This window comes from Microcaecilia unicolor, chromosome 2 (genome assembly GCF_901765095.1).
Source record: "Microcaecilia unicolor chromosome 2, aMicUni1.1, whole genome shotgun sequence".
Taxonomy (NCBI): Eukaryota; Metazoa; Chordata; class Amphibia; order Gymnophiona; family Siphonopidae; genus Microcaecilia; species Microcaecilia unicolor.
This window is the reverse complement of record NC_044032.1, coordinates 538,393,618-538,413,036: the sequence shown is the minus strand read 5'-3', so window position 1 is coordinate 538,413,036 and position 19,419 is coordinate 538,393,618. Positions and strand designations below refer to the sequence as shown.

The 19,419-nt window shown below is 44.1% G+C and overlaps 1 protein-coding gene across 2 annotated transcripts in view; it reads left to right on the top strand.

Annotated features, from left to right (window-relative positions):
- The window catches only part of RFC1 (replication factor C subunit 1), a 348,859-nt gene that overhangs the window by 249,271 nt on the left and 80,169 nt on the right, over positions 1–19,419 (top strand). For both annotated transcript variants that reach the window (XM_030191305.1, XM_030191306.1), the window contains one exon: positions 10,322–10,431. In XM_030191305.1, the coding sequence (XP_030047165.1) occupies positions 10,322–10,431 (110 nt within the window). The remainder of the gene's footprint in view (positions 1–10,321; positions 10,432–19,419) is intronic.

The window sequence follows — 19,419 nt, the reverse complement described above, 5'->3', positions numbered from 1 at the left end:
CGGAAATTGGTCAGTTCATAGACTGTTTTCAGGTTACGTGGCAACGCGTTCCAGAGCTGCGTGCTCGAATAGGAAAAGGTAGATGCATGCATTGATTTTGTATTTCAGACCCTTGCACTTGGGAGGATGAAGATTAAGGAATGTGCGAGAGGATCTTTTTGCATTCCTGGGTGGTAGATCTATCAGGTCTGACATGTAGGCTGGGGCGTTACCATGGATGATTTTATGGACTATGGTGCAAAGTTTGAACGTGATGCGTTCCTTTAGTGGGAGCCAGTGTAGTTTTTGCGCTTTCGTATTTTGGTTTGCCGAATATTAGTCTGGCTGCCGTATTCTGGGCTGTCTGGAGTTTTTTAAGTATTTGCTCTTTACAGCCAGCGTAGAGTGAGTTACAATAGTCCAGATGACTGAGTACCAATGATTGTACCAGATTGCGGAAGACAGTTCTTGGAAAAAAAATGGTCTAACTCTTTTTAGTTTCCACATTGAATGAAACATCTTTTTAGTTATGTTATTTGCATGGTTCTCAAGTGTTAGGTGTCGATCAATGGTGACTCCAAGGATTTTTAGGGAGTCCGACACTGGTAGATTTAGTTTAGGTGTGTTGATGGTGGTAAATTTATTCTTGTTGTATTGCGAGGTTAGAACCAGACATTGGGTTTTCTCTGCATTGAGCTTCAGCTGAAATGTATCTGCCCAAAGAATCCATAATATGTAGGCTTTGCTTAATTTCATTGGAGATTTCCCTTAGATCTTGTTTGAATGGGATGAAGATCGTTACATCATCAGCGTATATATATGGGTTTAGGTTCTGATTCGATAGTAGTTTGGCCAAGGGTGTCATCATTAGGTTGAATATGGTCGGTGAGAGGGGGGATCTCTGTGGAACTCCGCATTCAGGTATCCATGTAGCTGATGTAGTTGAATTTGATGTCACTTGATATGAGCGTGTAGTGAGGAACCCTTTGAACCAATTGAGAACGTTGCCTCCGATTCCGAAGTATTCGAGGATGTATAGTAAAATTCCATGGTCAGCCATGTCAAATGCACTTGACATGTTGAATTGTAACAGTAGAATATTGTTGCCGTTTGCTATCAATTGTTTGAGTTTGGTCATGAGCGTGACTAGTACGGTTTCAGTGCTGTGATTACAGCAAAATCCTGACTGAGAATTGTGTAATATTGAGAACTTGTTTAGATACTGGTCTATAGTTCGTTAGTTAGTTCATTAGCATTTTTCTTTGCATCTTTGGGTATAGGGGTGAGTAAAATGTTACCTTTTTCCCTTGGGAAGAGTCCATTTTGTAGCATAAAGTTCATGTGGTTTGTTAGGTCTGTTATAAATTGTTGAGGGGCCGATTTCCTGAGGTTGTTTGGGCATATATCTAGTTTGCAGTGAGATTTGGCGTATCTTTTAAGCGTTTGTGAGATAAGATCTTCCGGTAGTATTGTGAATTCAGTCCAGATCCTGTCTGCTGGATAGATTCCAGGGTCTGGGTCCAGGCAGTCTAGGAGTGTGGTGTATTCGATGTGGCTAACAGGTATTTTAAGTCGCAGTTGAATGATTTTCTCCTTGAAGTACTTCGCCAAGTCGTCAGCTCCTGGTGTGTCTTCGCTGTTGTTGGTGACTGGAGTGGTGTCTAATAATTTATTCACAAGTTGGAAGAGTTTGTGTGTATCTTTGTAATTTGGCCCAATTTCAGTTTTGTAGTATTGTCTTTTGGTTTGTCTTATGGTGTATTTATATTTCCTTCGGAGTTGCTTCCAATCGTTAAGTGTGGGATCGTCTTTCTTTTTGTTCCACGCACGTTCTAGTTTCCTAACTTGTGTTTTGAGTTTTTTCAGTTCTTCGGTGAACCATGGTATTGAGTTCTTTCTGTGCGAAGTTTTGGTTTGGATTGGGGTGATGATGTCTAGTGTTAGTTTACATCTATTATCCCAATTTGAGAGGAATTGAATTGTGTCTGTCTTTATTGTCCATCCGTCGTCGTAGATCTGTTGCCAGAATTTAACCGGATCTATTTTTCCTCTTGTGGTATAGGTTTTTCATATTTGTTTGTCAGGTAAGTCTTTCGTTCTCCATTGGAGGGTAATATGTGCTTTGTAGTGGTCTGATCACAGTATAGGTGACCATTCAGTGTATGTTAGTGTAATGTTTGCGTCGTGGTCAAATTTGTGTGTTATGATGTCTAGTGTGTGTCCTTTTTCGTGTGTTGGTTGCGTATTTGGTCCTTGTAGATCCCATAGTTGTAAGAACTCTTTACAGTCTTGGGTGCTTGTTGTGGTGAGATCTTCCAGGTGTAGGTTAATATCACTTCCCATATAGTCTGTTCATCTCAGTGACCTTAGCCTGAGACTGCAGACTGTGACTCTTCCAAAGACCCAATCAGTGGTGCATCCTGATCTTGCCAGTAAGTGTCACTGATAAATGATGGTGAGGTCTTCAGGGCTGTAAATATTGCCTCTGCAGCATCCCTTTCTGGCCCAAGGGTTTCACATTCATCTTTTACTTCTGCTTGACATTTAAAGTCAGAATGTTTTAGAACTGTAGCAAATTAAATCCAGCTGATTACTATCTCAGATGGTTTGGCAAAAAAATGTCCTAAAATGCAGAATAATTTAACCTATCCAACATGTTTAATAAAAAGTGAAATTTCTTTTTGTCAAATGAACCTGCTATCATAATACCTGTTACTGCTTAAAAGTAGAAGTGAGAAGAAGAGTTGGAGCTGAGGCATGATGATAAATAGAGATGTTTTGTATTTAGTTACTTTGTTTTTGTTACTGTAGGTATCCAGGTAATGCTTTGCATTCACACTGCAATGCTTGTCTGAAATCAAAAGGGCCAGTTGTATACCTGGGTTATGTCATTGCTTTTCAGGAATTTCTTGACAACATTTCTGAACATGTGCAGTAGTTTTGTGCTCTTGTGGTCCCATAGCATTCCTAAGGTTTCTCCCTAGAAGGCTAAACGAACAGTTTTTTTTAGCGTGCTTTTCCTGTGTTTTAGCCTTTTTCGCAATATTTTCTTAAATGAGATGAATTTTTTGAACAGGGCATCTAGGTTAATAGGATAGGAAGGTGCCTATTGTAAGCCTACTTTATAAAGACACTAGTAAAAAAGGCACAAATGACACGGGCGCTAGCAAGGTTTTCCTCGGAGTGTGTATGTTGAGAGAGTGTATGTGAGAGTGACTGTGTGAGAGAGAGAGTGAATGTGTGTGTGTGTGTGAGAGAGAGTGAGTCTGGGTGTGAGTGTGTCTGTGAGAGATTGAATGTTCAAGAGTGTGTGTGTGAGAGAGAGTGAGTCTGGGTGTGAGTGTGTCTGTGAGAGAGAGTGTGTGTGTGTGAGAATGAGAGTGTGTGCAAGTGCGTATGTAAGACACAGTGTGAGAGAGTGTGTTTCACACAGATACAGTGTGTGAGACACAGACTCTCTGTGAGACTGAGTGTATGAGACCAAGAGAGAGTGTGAGTGACTGTGTGACACATAGAGAGTGAATGTGATACAGTGTGAGACATAGAGTGTGTGAGAGACAGTGTATGAGAGTGAGAAAAACATTGACTGTGAGAGAGAGAGTGTGTGTGTGTGTGTGTGTGTGACAGAGATACCTTCCCCCCTCTCTGGTATCAGGCCCCCCCTCCCTCCCTCTCTCGGGTGTCAGGCCCCCCCTCTCTCTCTGGTGTCTGAGCGTTACTGTGCAGGACACTGAGCTCTGGCTGTGCTTCAAGGAACTGACCAATCCTATTTAATAGAATGCACCTCCAACATTCTGAAGCTGAGAAACCTCGTGTGGTTGGTCACTTCTGCTTGTGACGAACCCGGAAGTATGTGATGTCAATTCAGGAGATGGATACAGAGAGCAGGAATGCCTCAGCCATGCAGTCAGCTTCAGAATGTTGGAGGTGTGTTTTATTATATAGAATATGTGACCGTTCCTGGGAAAACATGACTGAAATCACCAGAAACTTTCATCATGTTTTCTTAGAGACCGTTAATACAGGTGCCTATGACACTTATTTTCAAAGCAGGTGGACATCTCAAAATGGCCAAAAGAAAAGTCCGTCTGCTGAAAACGTCTAAATCATGATTTTTGAAAGGCAGAATTTTATGCTGCAGTTCATTCAGATAAAAGGGGGTGTGTTTTAGGTATGTTTTGAATGGGACTAGGACAGGCCCAAAATTAGGACGTCTTTTAGAAATAATGGAACGGGAAGAAATATGCAAGATAAAATAGAACATTTTTGTAGACCTGTTTCAGTCACATCCAGGATACAAGAAGGTGCCCGGATTGAGCAGCTGACCACTGAAGGGATGAAGTTATGATCTCACCTTAATCTTCCTGATCCCTTCCCACCCTCCCCTAAGAAGTGAAACTGACAGTGGATACAAGGCTGTATGACAGCTTCAGGTATTTATGGCCATTCCCAACAGAACAGTAAAGCAAGTGTAAGGAATAGCCTGATGGTCATTGTAGTGGACCTTGAACAACAGGACCCAGGTGTAACTCCCATTTTAACTCTTTTATTTCTATACAAATTTGTGAGTTCTCCTGGAACATAGAACTATCTACTGTACCTGAATTTATAAGACACCTGCAAGTGTGGTGGCTTTTGTAGTGATGTACCTTTAGTTCTCCGAGGACAAGCAGGCTGCTTGTTCTCACAGGAAACGGCAAATTTTCACCAGCAAAATGAAAAAGTTTTGCCAGTCTTCTGCTCACGTGCAGTGTGCACCGCACATGCGCAGACGATTTCCTGCCCGCCGCGTGAGCGTGCCGCCTCCGTTCTTTTTTTGTCTGCGACGAGGTGACAGGATTTTTTTCTGCTCTTCTCGTTCTTGGCCCAGGAACAGAATCTGACGACTATTTATTTTATTATTTTAGTCATTAAAAAAAAAATATATATATATATTATTTTTTTATTTTAAGTTTACTTTCTTTTTGACGCGACCGGCCTTTAGGCCGCGCGGTCGGGTTTCAACCTTTTTGTGCCCTTCTCTTTTTTGGCACAATCGCGTCGTTTTGGTTTCACTGAAGCCGTTTTTGCTTCCATGTCATCGAAGACACCCAGCGGCTTCAAACGTTGTACTTGGTGCAACCGGACCATCTCAGGTACCGATACCCATGCCTGGTGTATCCAGTGCCTTGGGCCCGACCATAGCCCAGCCGCTTGCAGTCTGTGTCTTCGTATGAAGAAACGGACCCAAGCGTCTCGAGAAGCCCAACGAGACAAGCGTTTTGGGGCTCGGTCCGGTCCTTTGACGTTGACATCTACATCTGTACTAGAGGTCGGTGACGTCGACATCGAAAGGAGCATCGGTGTCAGGAAGAGAGGTAATGGCTGCTGAGAGACCAACTCGCGCTGGGAGCAGTGAGGCGTCGAGTGGGTCTCCACCTGCCTCGAAGCCTCCTGTTATGCAGGCCCCCCGGGATCGACCTTTGTTGGACCCAGCCCCGAGGAGATGTGAGGATTCCACATCCTCCTCATCTGACTGGATGGACTGTGCAGGTCTTTTTCTGCCGTCATCTACTATGTTATGTTACTATCTGTACCGAAGAGTCTCAATGATGGGCATCGCGCAAAGGTGAAGAAGTACCGTCATTGTTCTCCTTTGACATACGGTACCAGGAGCTCCGGGGCGTCGAGAGAGTCAGCACCCGAGAAGCGTCGGCGCCAAGAGGATCGCTCCCCCTCGACACAGGAGGTGCCGATATGCCGGTCTCCTAGCACCCCAGTACCTACTCCTGAGCCTCCACGGATACTGACACCGCCTGTTCCACTGACCCTGCAGCCTTCACCAATGGCGGCTCTCGAGCGCATCCGGGCCTTGTTTCCAGAACTTCTGGAGGGACTGCTAAGACAGTCAGCTTCGGTGTCAGGGGGTGCTTGCACCTTCTGTATTGTCTGCTGCAGCGGTGTCTGGCCCTTCTCCTGCGGTGAGTTCCTTGACCGTGGTGTCGCCTGCAACCCAGGTCGACTCTCCTTCGATGTTGGTGGAGCGAGCTTCGCTGCAGCCAGACCGGGCATCGGCCTCTCGACATCGCCATCGAGGACATTGTTCCTCGGCGTTGAGGCAGGTTCAGTGTCGAAGTACCTTAAGGGAGGTCTTATCCGATACTGAGCAGGAGCGTTCGTGGGAGTCAGAGGGAGATCCCAGGTACTTTTCTTCTGATGAGTCATATGGTATTTCCTCTGAACCTTCCCCTCCACCAGAGAGGAGACTATCTCCACCGGAGAGTCTTTCCTTTTCCTCTTTTGTCCGGGAAATGGCTACGGCTATTCCCTTCTTTGTGGAGGTTGAGGATGAGCCCAGGACTGAGATGCTCGAGGTCCTGGATGATTCTTCTCCACCTAAAGAGGTTGTGACAGTTCCTCTGCATAAGGTACTAAAGGAAGTCCTTATGCGAAACTGGTCGGGCCTCTCTGTCTGGCCCAGTTGTCCCGAAGAAAGCTGAATCCCAGTATCAGATCCACGGTGAACCTGGATTGATGAGATCTCAGTTACCCCACAATTCCATGGTGGCGGACTCCGCCCTCAAGAGAGCCAGGAGTTCTAAAGACTATGCTTCGGCGCCCCCAGGCAGGGAGGCTAGAACTCTTGATTCTTTTGGGAGGAAGACGTATCAGGCCGCTATGCTCGCCGCTAAGATTCAGTCATACCAGCTCTTCACGAGCGTGCACTTGCGGGACTAGATACGGCAACTGTCGAGTTTGGTTGATGCACTCCCTACGGAGCTGGCCAAGCCTTTTCACCAGGTGATCAGGCAGCAGAAGGCGTGTCGAAAGTTCCTGGCCACAGGGGTACATTTGACACTTTTGATGTAGCATCCAGGATCGCCGCACAGGGTATAGTGATGCGCAGACTCTCATGGCTGCGTGTCTCTAACCTGGATCGTTCTGTCCAGCAGCGAATGGCGGATGTTCCTTGCCAGGGGGACAACCTTTTGGTGAAAGACTAGAGGATCTTGTTGATCAGATCAAGAAGCATAATGATGCTATGGATTCTCTCTCCCACTGGGCGCCTTCTGTTACAACCTCATCATCTAGGAGGTGTTTTGGGGGGAAGAGAAGTGCTCCCTATTCCTATCCTAGACGTAGGTACACTCCTGCTTCTCGGCAGCTTGCCCAGGCTCAGCCCCAGCGTGCTCGTTCTCGTCAACAGCGTGCGTCTAAGACCTATACTACTCCCCAGCAAGGGACAGGCTTTTGACTGGTTCCAGTTAAGCATAGCCTCAATAAAAGTGTCCGTACCGGTCATCTTGCCAGTCGGGGGGAGGTTAATATTTTTTCACCGAAGGTGGCCTCTCATAACCTCTGAGTGGTGGGTTCCTCAAATAGTCCGGTTAGGATACACCCTCAATCTGGAATCCAAACCTCCAAATTGCCCACTGGGAGCTCATTTGTACAGTTCCCAGCACAAACAGGTACTTGCAGAGGAAGTCTCCGCCCTTCTAAAGGCTCAAGCGGTCGAACCCTTTCCACCAGGGGAAGAAGGGTTGGGATTCTATTCCAGGTACTTTCTTATGCAGAAAAAGACAGGGGGGATGCGTCCCATCCTAGACCTAAGTGGCCTGAACAAATTTCTGGTTCAAAAAAAGTTCAGGATGGTTTCCCTGGGCACCCTTCTTCCCATGATTCAAGAGAACGATTGGCTATGCTCTCTGGATTTAAAGTTTGCTTACACACATATCTCGATACTTCCAGCTCACAGGAAGTATCTTCGGTTTCAGCTGGGAACTCAGCACTTTCTGTACCGTGTATTGCCTTTTGGTATGGCATCTGTGCCCAGAGTGTTTACAAAGTGTCTGGCGCAGACTGGGAGTACATGTGTTTCCTTATCTCGACAATTGGCTGGTGAAGAGCACCTCGGAGGCAGGCGCTGTACAGTCCATGCGAATGACTATTCAGGTACTAGAGCTGCTTGGTTTCGTGATCAATTACTCCAAGTCTCATCTCACCCCAGTACAGAAGTTGGAATTCATTGGGGCTCTGTTGAACACAGGACAGCTCGAGCTTATCTTCCTGAGGCAAGGGCAGACAACCTCTTGTTCCTGGTGTCCATGGTTTGAACGTCTCAACCGATCATGGCTCGGCAGATGTTGAGACTTCTGGGGCACATGGCCTCCACAGTTGCTTTAGTTTGAAAAAAAAAAAAAATCTCTGAATCACAGAGCTAATATACAGCTCCATAGAAAGACAGGAGTCCAGAGTAACTCCTAACAATTTAATGCTAGATTTCAGAGGAACTTCCACTCCAGCTAATTTTGGGTTAGTTTGAGGCATCATCTGTTGTGGGTTCCCTACCCATAAAATATTAGTCTTATCAGGATTAATTTTAAGATGATTCAAAGACATCCAGGTATAAATGGCATCAAAAACATTACTCATCAAGGTATAAGTTGTAACCAAATCCAAGTATATAGGTAACAGAAGAACAATATCATTGGCCTATGAATAATAATGAATATTTAGAGACAGAAGTAATTTCCTCAAACTGCTAAGGTAGACATTGAATAGGATAGGGGAAAGAGGATATTCTATATAATAATTCTCACCTCCAACGTTCTGACTTGCTGCCTGGGACCGTGGCTCATTCTGAGTTGGTCTGCTAGGCTCCGTAGATCAGGCTGACATCACCGTAGCCATTATGATGTCAACTTCAGAACCCGGGGGGGAAAAACATGCCTCACAGCTGATCCATGTCCAGAGGGCCACTGGACATGGGTGGCTGGAGGGGGGGGGCAGGGGTTGAGAGGAGGGTCGCTGGACATGGGTGGCTGGAGGGGGGGCAGGGGATAGAGGAGGGTCACTGGACATGGGTGGCTGGAGGGGGGCAGGGGAGAGAGGAGGGTCACTGGACATGGGTGGCTGCAGGGGATGGCTGGAGGGGGGCAGGGGAGAGAGGAGGGTCACTGGACATGGGTGGCAGGAGGGGGGCAGGGGAGAGGAGGTTCGCTGGACATGGGTGGCTGCAGTGGGCGCAGGGGGAGAGGAGGGTCGCTGGACATGGGTGGCTGCAGGGGAGCCGAGGAAAACCTTGGGGGGCCCTGCGGGAGGGGTGGGGTGGGGTGGGGGCTCACACTCACTCACTGTCTGCCACATACACTTTCTCTGACACACTCCCTGACTATCACACTCTTATCTCTCTGTCACACACACACAGTCTCACACACAGAGACACTCTGTTTCTCACACACTCTCTCACACAAACACACACACACACACTGTCTCTGTCTCTCTCTCATTTTCTCTATGACACACACACTCCATCTCTCACACACACTCTCTCTCAAACATACACACTCCGAGGAAAACCTTACTAACGCCCGTTTCATTTGTGTCAGAAACAGGCCTTTTTTACTAGTTAAATATAAAACATAACCAACTTCAGGATTCACCAAAGTTCAGCCATCTCATTCTGAGGTAGTTGAATCGGCAATTAAGAAAGTTAAAAAAAAAAAAAAAAAAAAAAGCATAGAATTTTCTAATATGTAGACTGGCAAAATTCCGGATTGCTGGATAATTTTGAGAAGAGAATTTTCCAGAGAACCATGTTATCTGCGAAGATTACCACTAATCGTCTTTACATGGTACAGTGTACGCATACCATCTCGAGGTTCTCTTTTACTATCTTAAAAGAATTAAATCTATTTGAAAATCATTAGAGTTGTTGACCTCCTTTGACCCAACATACTGTGCATTCCAGTGGCTAAATGGATTCTAGATATGCTGGTATTCCTCTAATCAGTCTATTTTCCTGGACAGCATATACAAAGCAGTCGTTTGGTCCTCATTTCGTACTTTCAATTCTCACTACTGTTTGGACCAGCCCTCAATTGTCCTGTTTGGGCTGTGCCTGCACAATGGGCAAATTATCCAGAAAGCTGATTGACCCTGAGTTTGGGAGTCACTTGATCCAATCATGTAAAAAGTGAAAATGCTTAACTGTGACCGGTGTTTTCTGTTGACAGCAGGATTGATCAGGCATACAATCCATCTTGCCTCTCTGAAAGCTGTATTCCTTCTTGACCTATGAAACTAACTAAAGGGGGTCTTTTACAAAGGTGCAATAGCATTTAGCATGTGCTCATTTTTAGTGTGTGCTAAAAACACTAGCGCACCTTTGTAAAACGATCTCTAAGAGAATCGAAGAGACTGCTGCATGCACATAATTCTGAGCTCTGGGAAAACTGTTCCATCCAGGAGCCATGCGATGAAGTCACCCATTTGTGTGCTTGAGCAGTCTTGCCATCTATGGAAGACACATATTCTAGATTGTACTGTTACTATTTATGGTTCATTTTTTTTCTTTTTACAGGAAAATTCAGTAAACTTGGGGGCAAGGATGATGGTTCTAGTTTTAAAGCTGCATTGTTGTCTGGTCCACCAGGGGTCGGTAAAACCACTACAGCTATTTTAGTCTGTGAGGTAAGTTTTCTACCTAGAATTTTTTCAGTTGCTTGGTAAACCTTGAGAGCCATGTTAGCACTGGAGGTTGTTATTTTTGGGATTTTTAAAAATATATTGGGATTATTTGTCTGCCCTCTCATTCCAGAGTTTTCCTTTATTTGAAAAAGGCTCACCTCCTGTACATTAATGCCACTGAGGTATTTAAACATCTCAGTGGCGTTAATGTACAGGTGGTAAAACACTTGTGAGCAATGTGCTAAAGTGGAAGGAAAAACCTCAGAAAACCAGTCACTGCCCCCTTAACTGAACTATGTACAGACATAGGGCAAAAAATACTTTTCACAAAAATTTGAAAAAATCAAAAAATAAAGTTGTACTTATTTTTTGACTACATTATGGTATCCAAGGACCAATGAGCTGAATCATAGAAACTAATATAAAATGAAGCTGACCTGGAGTGTGGAGAAGCAGGAGGATAGCCACGGGTACACCTGGGCGGGCCAGGGCCCATCCAGTCTGGGCTTATGCCCACCCAGCACAGTGCACCCTTGTCAATGCCAGAGCTTCCAGTCAAAGGGTCGCCAGCAGTAAGTAAGAATCGCTGCTGCTGGCTGACCCAGAAGCCTTCCCTCCGCTGCGCCTGTTCAAAAGGTCGCTGGCAGCATGTAAGAATCGCTGCTGCTGGAAACATTCCATCTGCCGCTTCTGCCCCCCCCCCCCCCCAATATTATGTAATTTCCTGGGAGGAATGCAGCAGAGGGAAAGCTTCTGGGTCAGCTGGCAGCAGCACAGCGATTCTTTCTTACATGCTGCTGGCGACAGTTTGAATGGTTCTGCGGTGCAGTGATGCTTCCGATGCTGCACAGAGAGGGTGGGGTTGGAGAGAGGGAAAATTGTTGGACTCTTTGGGCATGGGAGTGGAGGTGAGTTTGGAGAGAGGGAAAATTGTTGGACTGCTTGGGCATGGGAGTCGAGGTGAGTTTGGAGAGAGAGAAAATTGTTGGGCAGGGAGATAAGAGAGATGCTGCACAGGGGGTGTAGGAGAGAGGGAAAATTGTTGGGGAGGGAGAGAAGGAGAGATGCAGGGGGGTGAAGTAGGGAAAATTGTTGTGCATTGAAGTGGAGGGAAGGGAGAAATGCATGGACGGGTAGAAGAGAGGGATGATGATATTACGGATGTATTATGAAAATGATAGGACCAACAGCTCAGAAGGGAATATCAAGAGTTAAGCATTAAAAATGTGAAATTGAGATAATTTTAAGACTGAGAAGGACAGATGCATGTCACCTAGTTGCAGTTTGCTGACCCTTGCTGAATTAACAGTTTCAGCAAGCTTAAGTAATCAATGTTTTGTTCAGATGCTGGGAAGAGTCACTAAGAATGATAAAGGGGATGGAACACCTCTCATATGAGGAAAGGCTAAAGACATTAGGGCTCTTCAGCTAGGAAAAGACTGATGAGGGAAGATATGATTCAGGTCTACAAACTACAAAATCCCGAGAGGTGTAGAAGTAAATCGATTTTTTACTCATTCCAAAAGTACAAAGACTAGGGGACACGTGACGAAGTTATATGCAAATATTTTTAGAACAAATAGGAGGACATATTTTTTCGCTCAACAAATAGTTAAGCTTTGGAACGCTTTTCCGGAGAATGTGGTAACAGTGGTTAGTGTATCTGGGTTTAAAAAAGGTTTGGACAAATTCCTGGAGGAAAAGTCCGTAGTCTTCTATTGAGGCTGGGATTTGTAATATGGAGTGTTGCCACGATTTGGATTTCTGCCAGGTACTTGTGACCTGGCTTGGCCACTTTGAAAAACAGGATACTGGGCTAGGTGGACCATTGGTCTGACCCAGTATGGCTACTCTTATGTTCTTAAGCTCTAAGAACATGCATGTTTGGAAGGAAATAAGGAAGTGAAAGTGAAATATTCAGATGTATGAGCATGCAGATGTAATATGGAATAATGTATATAAGTTCCGTATTCTTATAAATGTTAATGAACTTTACCAGAATGATATTGATCTTTACCAAAATAGCTAGCAGCTGTCTGACCTTTACTGTCTAGAATGCTGATAGAAGTTGAATATAATCTTCAACCATTGAGCATCTATATCTTGTACCGTCTATACCATGTACCCAATAATGTATATTATGTACCTGCTGACTCTGACCTCATCAGTTAATGCATTCCTTTAGTAAATAAAATGGAGCAGAGAGCCGGAAGGAGTTGAGAAAGTTCTGGGTGGCCTCACTGTCATTATGTGGGACCCTCCGTTCTCTTTCCCAAAGGCCTTTGATCTATATTTTTTTATTTATTAGTGGTGTGGATTTCTTTGACTTGGCCTCCTAGAGGTGAGAATAAAGAGTCAAGTATGTACCTGTTCTGGTAGGGGTCATGGGCAATCAGGGACATGGGGGTAGAGAGGGAGAGATGCTGCAAGGAGGGGGGGAGAGAGGGATAATTGTTGGATGTAGGGTAGGGTGGGGATGGGAAGGAGGGGTGAAGGACAAGAAGAAGAAATGTTGGACGTGGGAGGGAGTGGAGGGAAAGATGCTGCACAGGGGACCTGGGAGGGAGTGGAGGGAAAGATGCTGCACAGGGAAGAAAGGAATGAGGGAGAGATGTTGGACATGGTGGTGGAGGGAAGGGAGAGATGGAGAGATGCTAGACTTGGGATGCAAGGGCGAGAAAGAGAGAGATGTTGGACAATGGGAGAGAGGGAAGAGGAAAAAGAGAGGGAGCGATGTTGAACATGAGGGTGGAGAAGAGGGAAGGAGAGATGCTACACAGGAGGGGGGAAGATGGAGGGAGATGTTGGATCCAGGGGTAGAAGGGAGTGAGGGAGAAATGCTGGACTATGGGTGGGAGGGAAGAGAGGGAGAAAAGCTGGCCCTTGGGGGAAGGGGCAAGAGGAAAGAGAAGGGACAAAATATGCTAGGAAGGGGTAAGAGGGTAGGGAGAGGAGAAAGATGGAGCAGATACTGGGCTAGAAGGATTGGAAGGAGGGAGATGCTGGGATGGTGCAACCATGTGGCAGAGGCCAAGGGGGGTGGTAAGGAAATGAATGAGAGGAGCATAGTGATTACAGGGATTACAAATATGATAATCGGGAGTAGATTGAAGATGAAAGGCTGGGGAAGGAGTGAGATGGGGAATAGGACAGCTAGTGGGTAAAAGGAGGAGGTGGAAATCTGATAGGTATCTGAAAAGTAAAAAGAAGGAAAGGGGTTAGAGGATGAAATTTGAGTGGACAGAAAGCAGGAAAGAAAAAAGATAGGAAAGAGCTAAAATGAAAGATCAATCTGTCAGAGGCAAATGTGTTGAGGGAATGGAATGAGAATGGAGAAAAGACAAATGAACAGCAGCTGCTTGAAGGAGAATTAACAGAAAGACAGGAACGTGGAAAAGAGAAACTGGAACCAACATGATGAAAGAATAAAGTGTATCAGATAACAAAGGTAGAAAAGGCTTTTTATTTTGAATTTATTAACTGAAAAATGTTAGCTTGAGAAATGTGTATAACGGATGTCATTTTATTGTGTTCAGTAGAAAAAGAAATACATTTGTTTTTATTTCTCCACTGTAGCAGTACATACCGATGTTCCGATTTCAATTTTTGTCTACATATTTTTAATTCTAATTTGTGATCCATTGTTCTGTATTTGGTGAGAGTCTGTTAGTGTGATTGTAATGGCAGGTAGAAAGATTGGAGGGGAGGTAGTGAAAAGAGGGAATTGGGGGGGGGGGGGGGGCTTCTTTATTTTCTGCCCTGGTCCCTAGCATGTCTATACTAGTCCTGACCCTTGCTGTAGCTGGTGGGGATCCCCAAGCTACATAAGTACATAAGTATTCCCATACTGGGACAGACCGAAGGTCCTTCAAGGCCAGCATCCTGTTTCCAATAGTGGCCTATCCAGGTCACAAGTACCTTGCAAGATCCAAAAAAGTACAATACATTTTATGCTGCTTATCCTAGAAATAATCTCAAAAGGACAAAAAAAGGCTTAAACGTGTCTGAAAATATAAGTTGTAAAAATACACAATTTCAATCAGACCACATATGTTTATTGTGATATAAAATTAATGGGCTGATAGAGGCGTCTCATATGTAGGTGAAAGCTTGTAAATATCTGCTTCCTGAAAGGCTAACAAGCCAATGAAAGATTATAATCATCGATCACCTCCAGCCAACCAATCAGTGCCAAGCATTACTAGTCTTTAGCAATCTGAGTATCGGAAAAACTTTTAACCGATTTATTTAATCCTTATAGCATCGATACTCAAGTATATATAAATGTATAAAGGCACTGTTGGTTACAAAATAAACATTATCGTGAAATTGACGTATAATGCACTATGTTAACTTATCTTTGATGGTTCTAAACAATGAAGGCCATCAAACAGGGCCTGAACTCATCCAATTGTATCATCAAACTGAGACCTCCGGTAACGTTATTAGCCCGACTGGACCCTGTTTCGCGGTCTACTGCTTCTTCAAGGGCAAACAAATCTGCAACACGGAGAATCAACATTAATATCCACATACTAATAAAACAAGCATATATAACATCAAACTGTAGCAACTGACCTAACATTCACCGTCTACGGCATCAGTCCTCATACGCTCAAAATGGCGATGACGTTTAAAATATATACTAACTCAAAAAGCTCCTCCCCACGTACATCTACGTAATGAACAGCTGATCGATTGAATCATTAGAAAAAACAATTCCATTGCAGGTAAGCATTGAGGCCATTCGGTTCAATAGTATTCAAACGATAAATCCATTGTGTCTCTTTTTGTAGCAATAATCTATCTGAATACTATTGAACCGAATGGCCTCAATGCTTACCTGCAATGGAATTGTTTTTTCTAATGATTCAATCGATCAGCTGTTCATTACGTAGATGTACGTGGGGAGGAGCTTTTTGAGTTAGTATATATTTTAAACGTCATCGCCATTTTGAGCGTATGAGGACTGATGCCGTAGACGGTGAATGTTAGGTCAGTTGCTACAGTTTGATGTTATATATGCTTGTTTTATTAGTATGTGGATATTAATGTTGATTCTCCGTGTTGCAGATTTGTTTGCCCTTGAAGAAGCAGTAGACCGCGAAACAGGGTCCAGTCGGGCTAATAACGTTACCGGAGGTCTCAGTTTGATGATACAATTGGATGAGTTCAGGCCCTGTTTGATGGCCTTCATTGTTTAGAACCATCAAAGATAAGTTAACATAGTGCATTATACGTCAATTTCACGATAATGTTTATTTTGTAACCAACAGTGCCTTTATACATTTATATATACTTGAGTATCGATGCTATAAGGATTAAATAAATCGGTTAAAAGTTTTTCCGATACTCAGATTGCTAAAGACTAGTAATGCTTGGCACTGATTGGTTGGCTGGAGGTGATCGATGATTATAATCTTTCATTGGCTTGTTAGCCTTTCAGGAAGCAGATATTTACAAGCTTTCACCTACATATGAGACGCCTCTATCAGCCCATTAATTTTATATCACAATAAACATATGTGGTCTGATTGAAATTGTGTATCCTAGAAATAAGCATTGGATTTTCCCCAAATCCATTTTAGTAATGTTCTTTGGATTTTTCCTTTAGGAAACCATCCAAACCTTTTTTAAACCCTGCTAAGCTAACTGTTTTTACTACATTTTCTGGCAACGAATTCCAGAGTTTAATTATACGTTGAGTGAAGAAACATTTTCTCCGCTTTGTTTTAAATTTATTAGTTTGTAGCTTCATTGCGTGCCCCCTAGTCCTAGTATTTTTGGAATGAGTAAACAAGCGATTCACATCTACCCATTCCACTCCACTCATTATTTTATAGACCTGTATCATATCTCCCCTCAGCTGTCTGTTCTCCAAACTGACGAGCTGTAGCTGCTTTAGCCTTTCCTCATAGGGAAGTCGTCCCATCCCCTTTATCATTTTCGTTGCCCTTCTCTGTACCTTTTGTAAATCCACTATATCTTTTATGAGTTGCGGTGACCAGAATTGAACACAATAATTGAGGTGCGGTCGCACCATGAAGCGATACAAAGGCATTTTTGTTTTCCATTCCTTACTGCAAACTCGCTAAAAAGCCCCTAGAAACTCTAAGAGGAAGGACTTGGAAAAGATACATCAAACGAGATAGTATATTCATCTTTAACGTAGCAATCCTACCCAACCAAGACAAATCAGGGACATCCCACTTCTTCAGATCCTTATAAAGAGCCTTCCAAAGAGGAGGATAGTTAGCAGCAAACAAATCTGAAAGAGTAGGGGTAAGAGTAACCTCCAAGTAAGTTATACCCCCAGATACCCATTTAAAGGAAAAAGAGTGCTGAATGGACTGCAGAACCGGACGAGAGATCCCGATCACTAAGGCCTCCGATTTATTCACATTTAATTTAAAACCTGACACAGAGGAATAAGCAGTCAAATACCTCATAAAGTTAGGTAAAGAAATCAACGGTTTTGTCAGTGAAAGAAGAACATCATCAGCCAACATAGCCAACAAGGATTCCAGAAATGTTAGGGTCAGAAAGTAAAGACATCATGAGCGGTTCCATAACCAACGCGAACAACAGTGGCGATAGGGGACATCCCTCCTAGTGCCCCAAAACAAAGGAAACATCGGAGAGTTACCACCATTAATACGGACACAAGCCCAAGGAGAAATATAAAGAGCCTGAATCCATCAACGAAAACCTTGACCAAATCCAAAGCGTTCCGAAACTTGAAGCATGAAAGGCCAGTGGACTCTGTCAAAAGCCTTTTCGGCATCCAAGCCCAGTAAACAAACTGGAAGATCACACTTCTTAGATAGGTGAATCAAGTTAATCATGCGACGAACGTTATCCATGGCCTGATGATGAGGAATAAAGCCCGTCTGATCCGGATGGATTAAGTCAGGCAGCACTTTAGCAAGGCAATTAGCCAAAACCTTTCCCAAAACTTTAACATCAGAGTTCAATATTGAAATGGGACGATAAGAAGCACAGTTAGTCTTATCCTTACCTGGTTTTGGAATAACCATGACTCAGGCTTCCATCATAGAGGGGGGAAACTCATCTCCAGCTGAAATCTCATTAAGGAGCTCCATCAATATAGGTGCCAATTCACCCCGAAATGCTTAATAAAAGTCATTGGGCAGCCCATCCAGACCAGGTGATTTTCCAATTGGAATTGCTTTAATAACCTTAGAGACCTCATCAACTGAAACTGGACCATCTAGAGCATTCTGTTGCTCGAGTGTAAGTGTAGGGAAAGCACATGTCGATAGAAAATTATTAATCGCTTCAGGCGTAGTAGAGGTGTCAGATGTGTAAAGAGTTTGATAAAATGACTGAAATTTTTGACGGACCTGCAAGGATGATGTCACAAACTTTCCATTACCATCCCCCACCTTAAGAATAGTGTGGTCTACCCAGCGTTGACGCAGCTTAACCACCAAGGCCCTACTTGGTTTATTGCTATACACATATTGAGAGTGTTGCTGTTGAGAATAAAAGAATTGTAACTGATCAGAATATATCTGGTCTAATTTCAAACGAAATTCTTGAATTTCCCGCAGGGTAGCAACCGAATGAGAAGATTTGTGACTTTCAGACAAGTGAGTCAATTGAGATAGGCACTTAGCTACCTCAGCCCTTTGCTGCCTGGCATGGAAACTAGCGTTTTGGAGAAAGAAACCTCTAGAGACAGCCTTAAGTGCATCCCAAACAACACCCATAGATGGTCCCGAGTTTAAATTAAGTTCAAGATACTCCTGCAAGAGTTTTCTATAACAAAGCCAAAATCTCATCCTCTTTTAGCAAGGTAGTATTCAATGTCCACCTCTTCTCCTTATCCTCCTCACGTAGAGAGGGAAGCCGGACCCATACAGGAGCATGGTCCGATAAAGTAAAAGTTCCAATATCTGAAGTCCATCCAGCATGTGTCAGAGAGATATCAACGAAAAGGTAATCAATGCGAGAAAAAGTATCGTGAGAGTGCGAATAAAACGAATAATCACGAACCCCCGGATGAGGTACACGCCAAACATCAGAGATGCCAAGATCACGAACAAACCTATTTAAAGCTTGGGAAACTTGAACATCTGGACCAGAAGGTGGGCCCGACCTGTCCAACGCAGGGTTCTGTGTGGCATTGAACCCTCCCCCCCCCCCCCCCCCCCACTATCAATTTACCACTGGGACAAGATGTGAAGCGTCCTATCAGCTTATTCAACCCCCCTCCCCCCCCCTTGGGCTTCATTGGGAGCGTATATTGAGGCTAAAGTAAAAGCCAAGTCATCTATCCTGAGACTCAAAAGCAAGAATAGCCCTTCTTTATCATGCTGAATTTTAACTACCTGTGTCTGCAAGGAGGAGTGGAGCAAGATTGCTATACCCCGCTTCTTAGAACCATCAATCGCCGAGGCGCAGAAAACAGAGGGATATTGAGGATGAGATAAACATTTTTCATGGTTCCTTCTCAAATGAGTTTCCTGAAGAAACACCACACGTGGTTTAAAGTGCAACAATTCCTCAAATAATTTTTGACGCTTTTGAGGAGAGTTCAGGCCTTTCATGTAGTAAGTCAAAAATTTTAAATCCTTACTCATATCAGACACATGACAGGCAGCTGTGCAGAGTGTACATAGGAACATGGGAACCCATCAAGACTAAAGCAAATTTAAAGACATCCCCCTCCCCCCCCCCCAGCATCCCCCCAAGCACCCCCCCCCCCCCCCCCCACCAGACAGCACCTCACAATACTGAATGGGAAAGCAGGAGAAAGTAACTACTGGACCAAATGGACCCCCTAACTTCACACACATCCCCCACGTGCACACCCCACCCAGGCCTTTATCACCTGGTAGAAATACATCCACGCACCACTCATTCACCGCAGTTAGCATATTCTCCATGCACAACTACACTATTATCGCAAGGCAATATAACAAACAGTCATCAAAGAGCTCGCAATAAGTTCGCAAGCAAAACAGT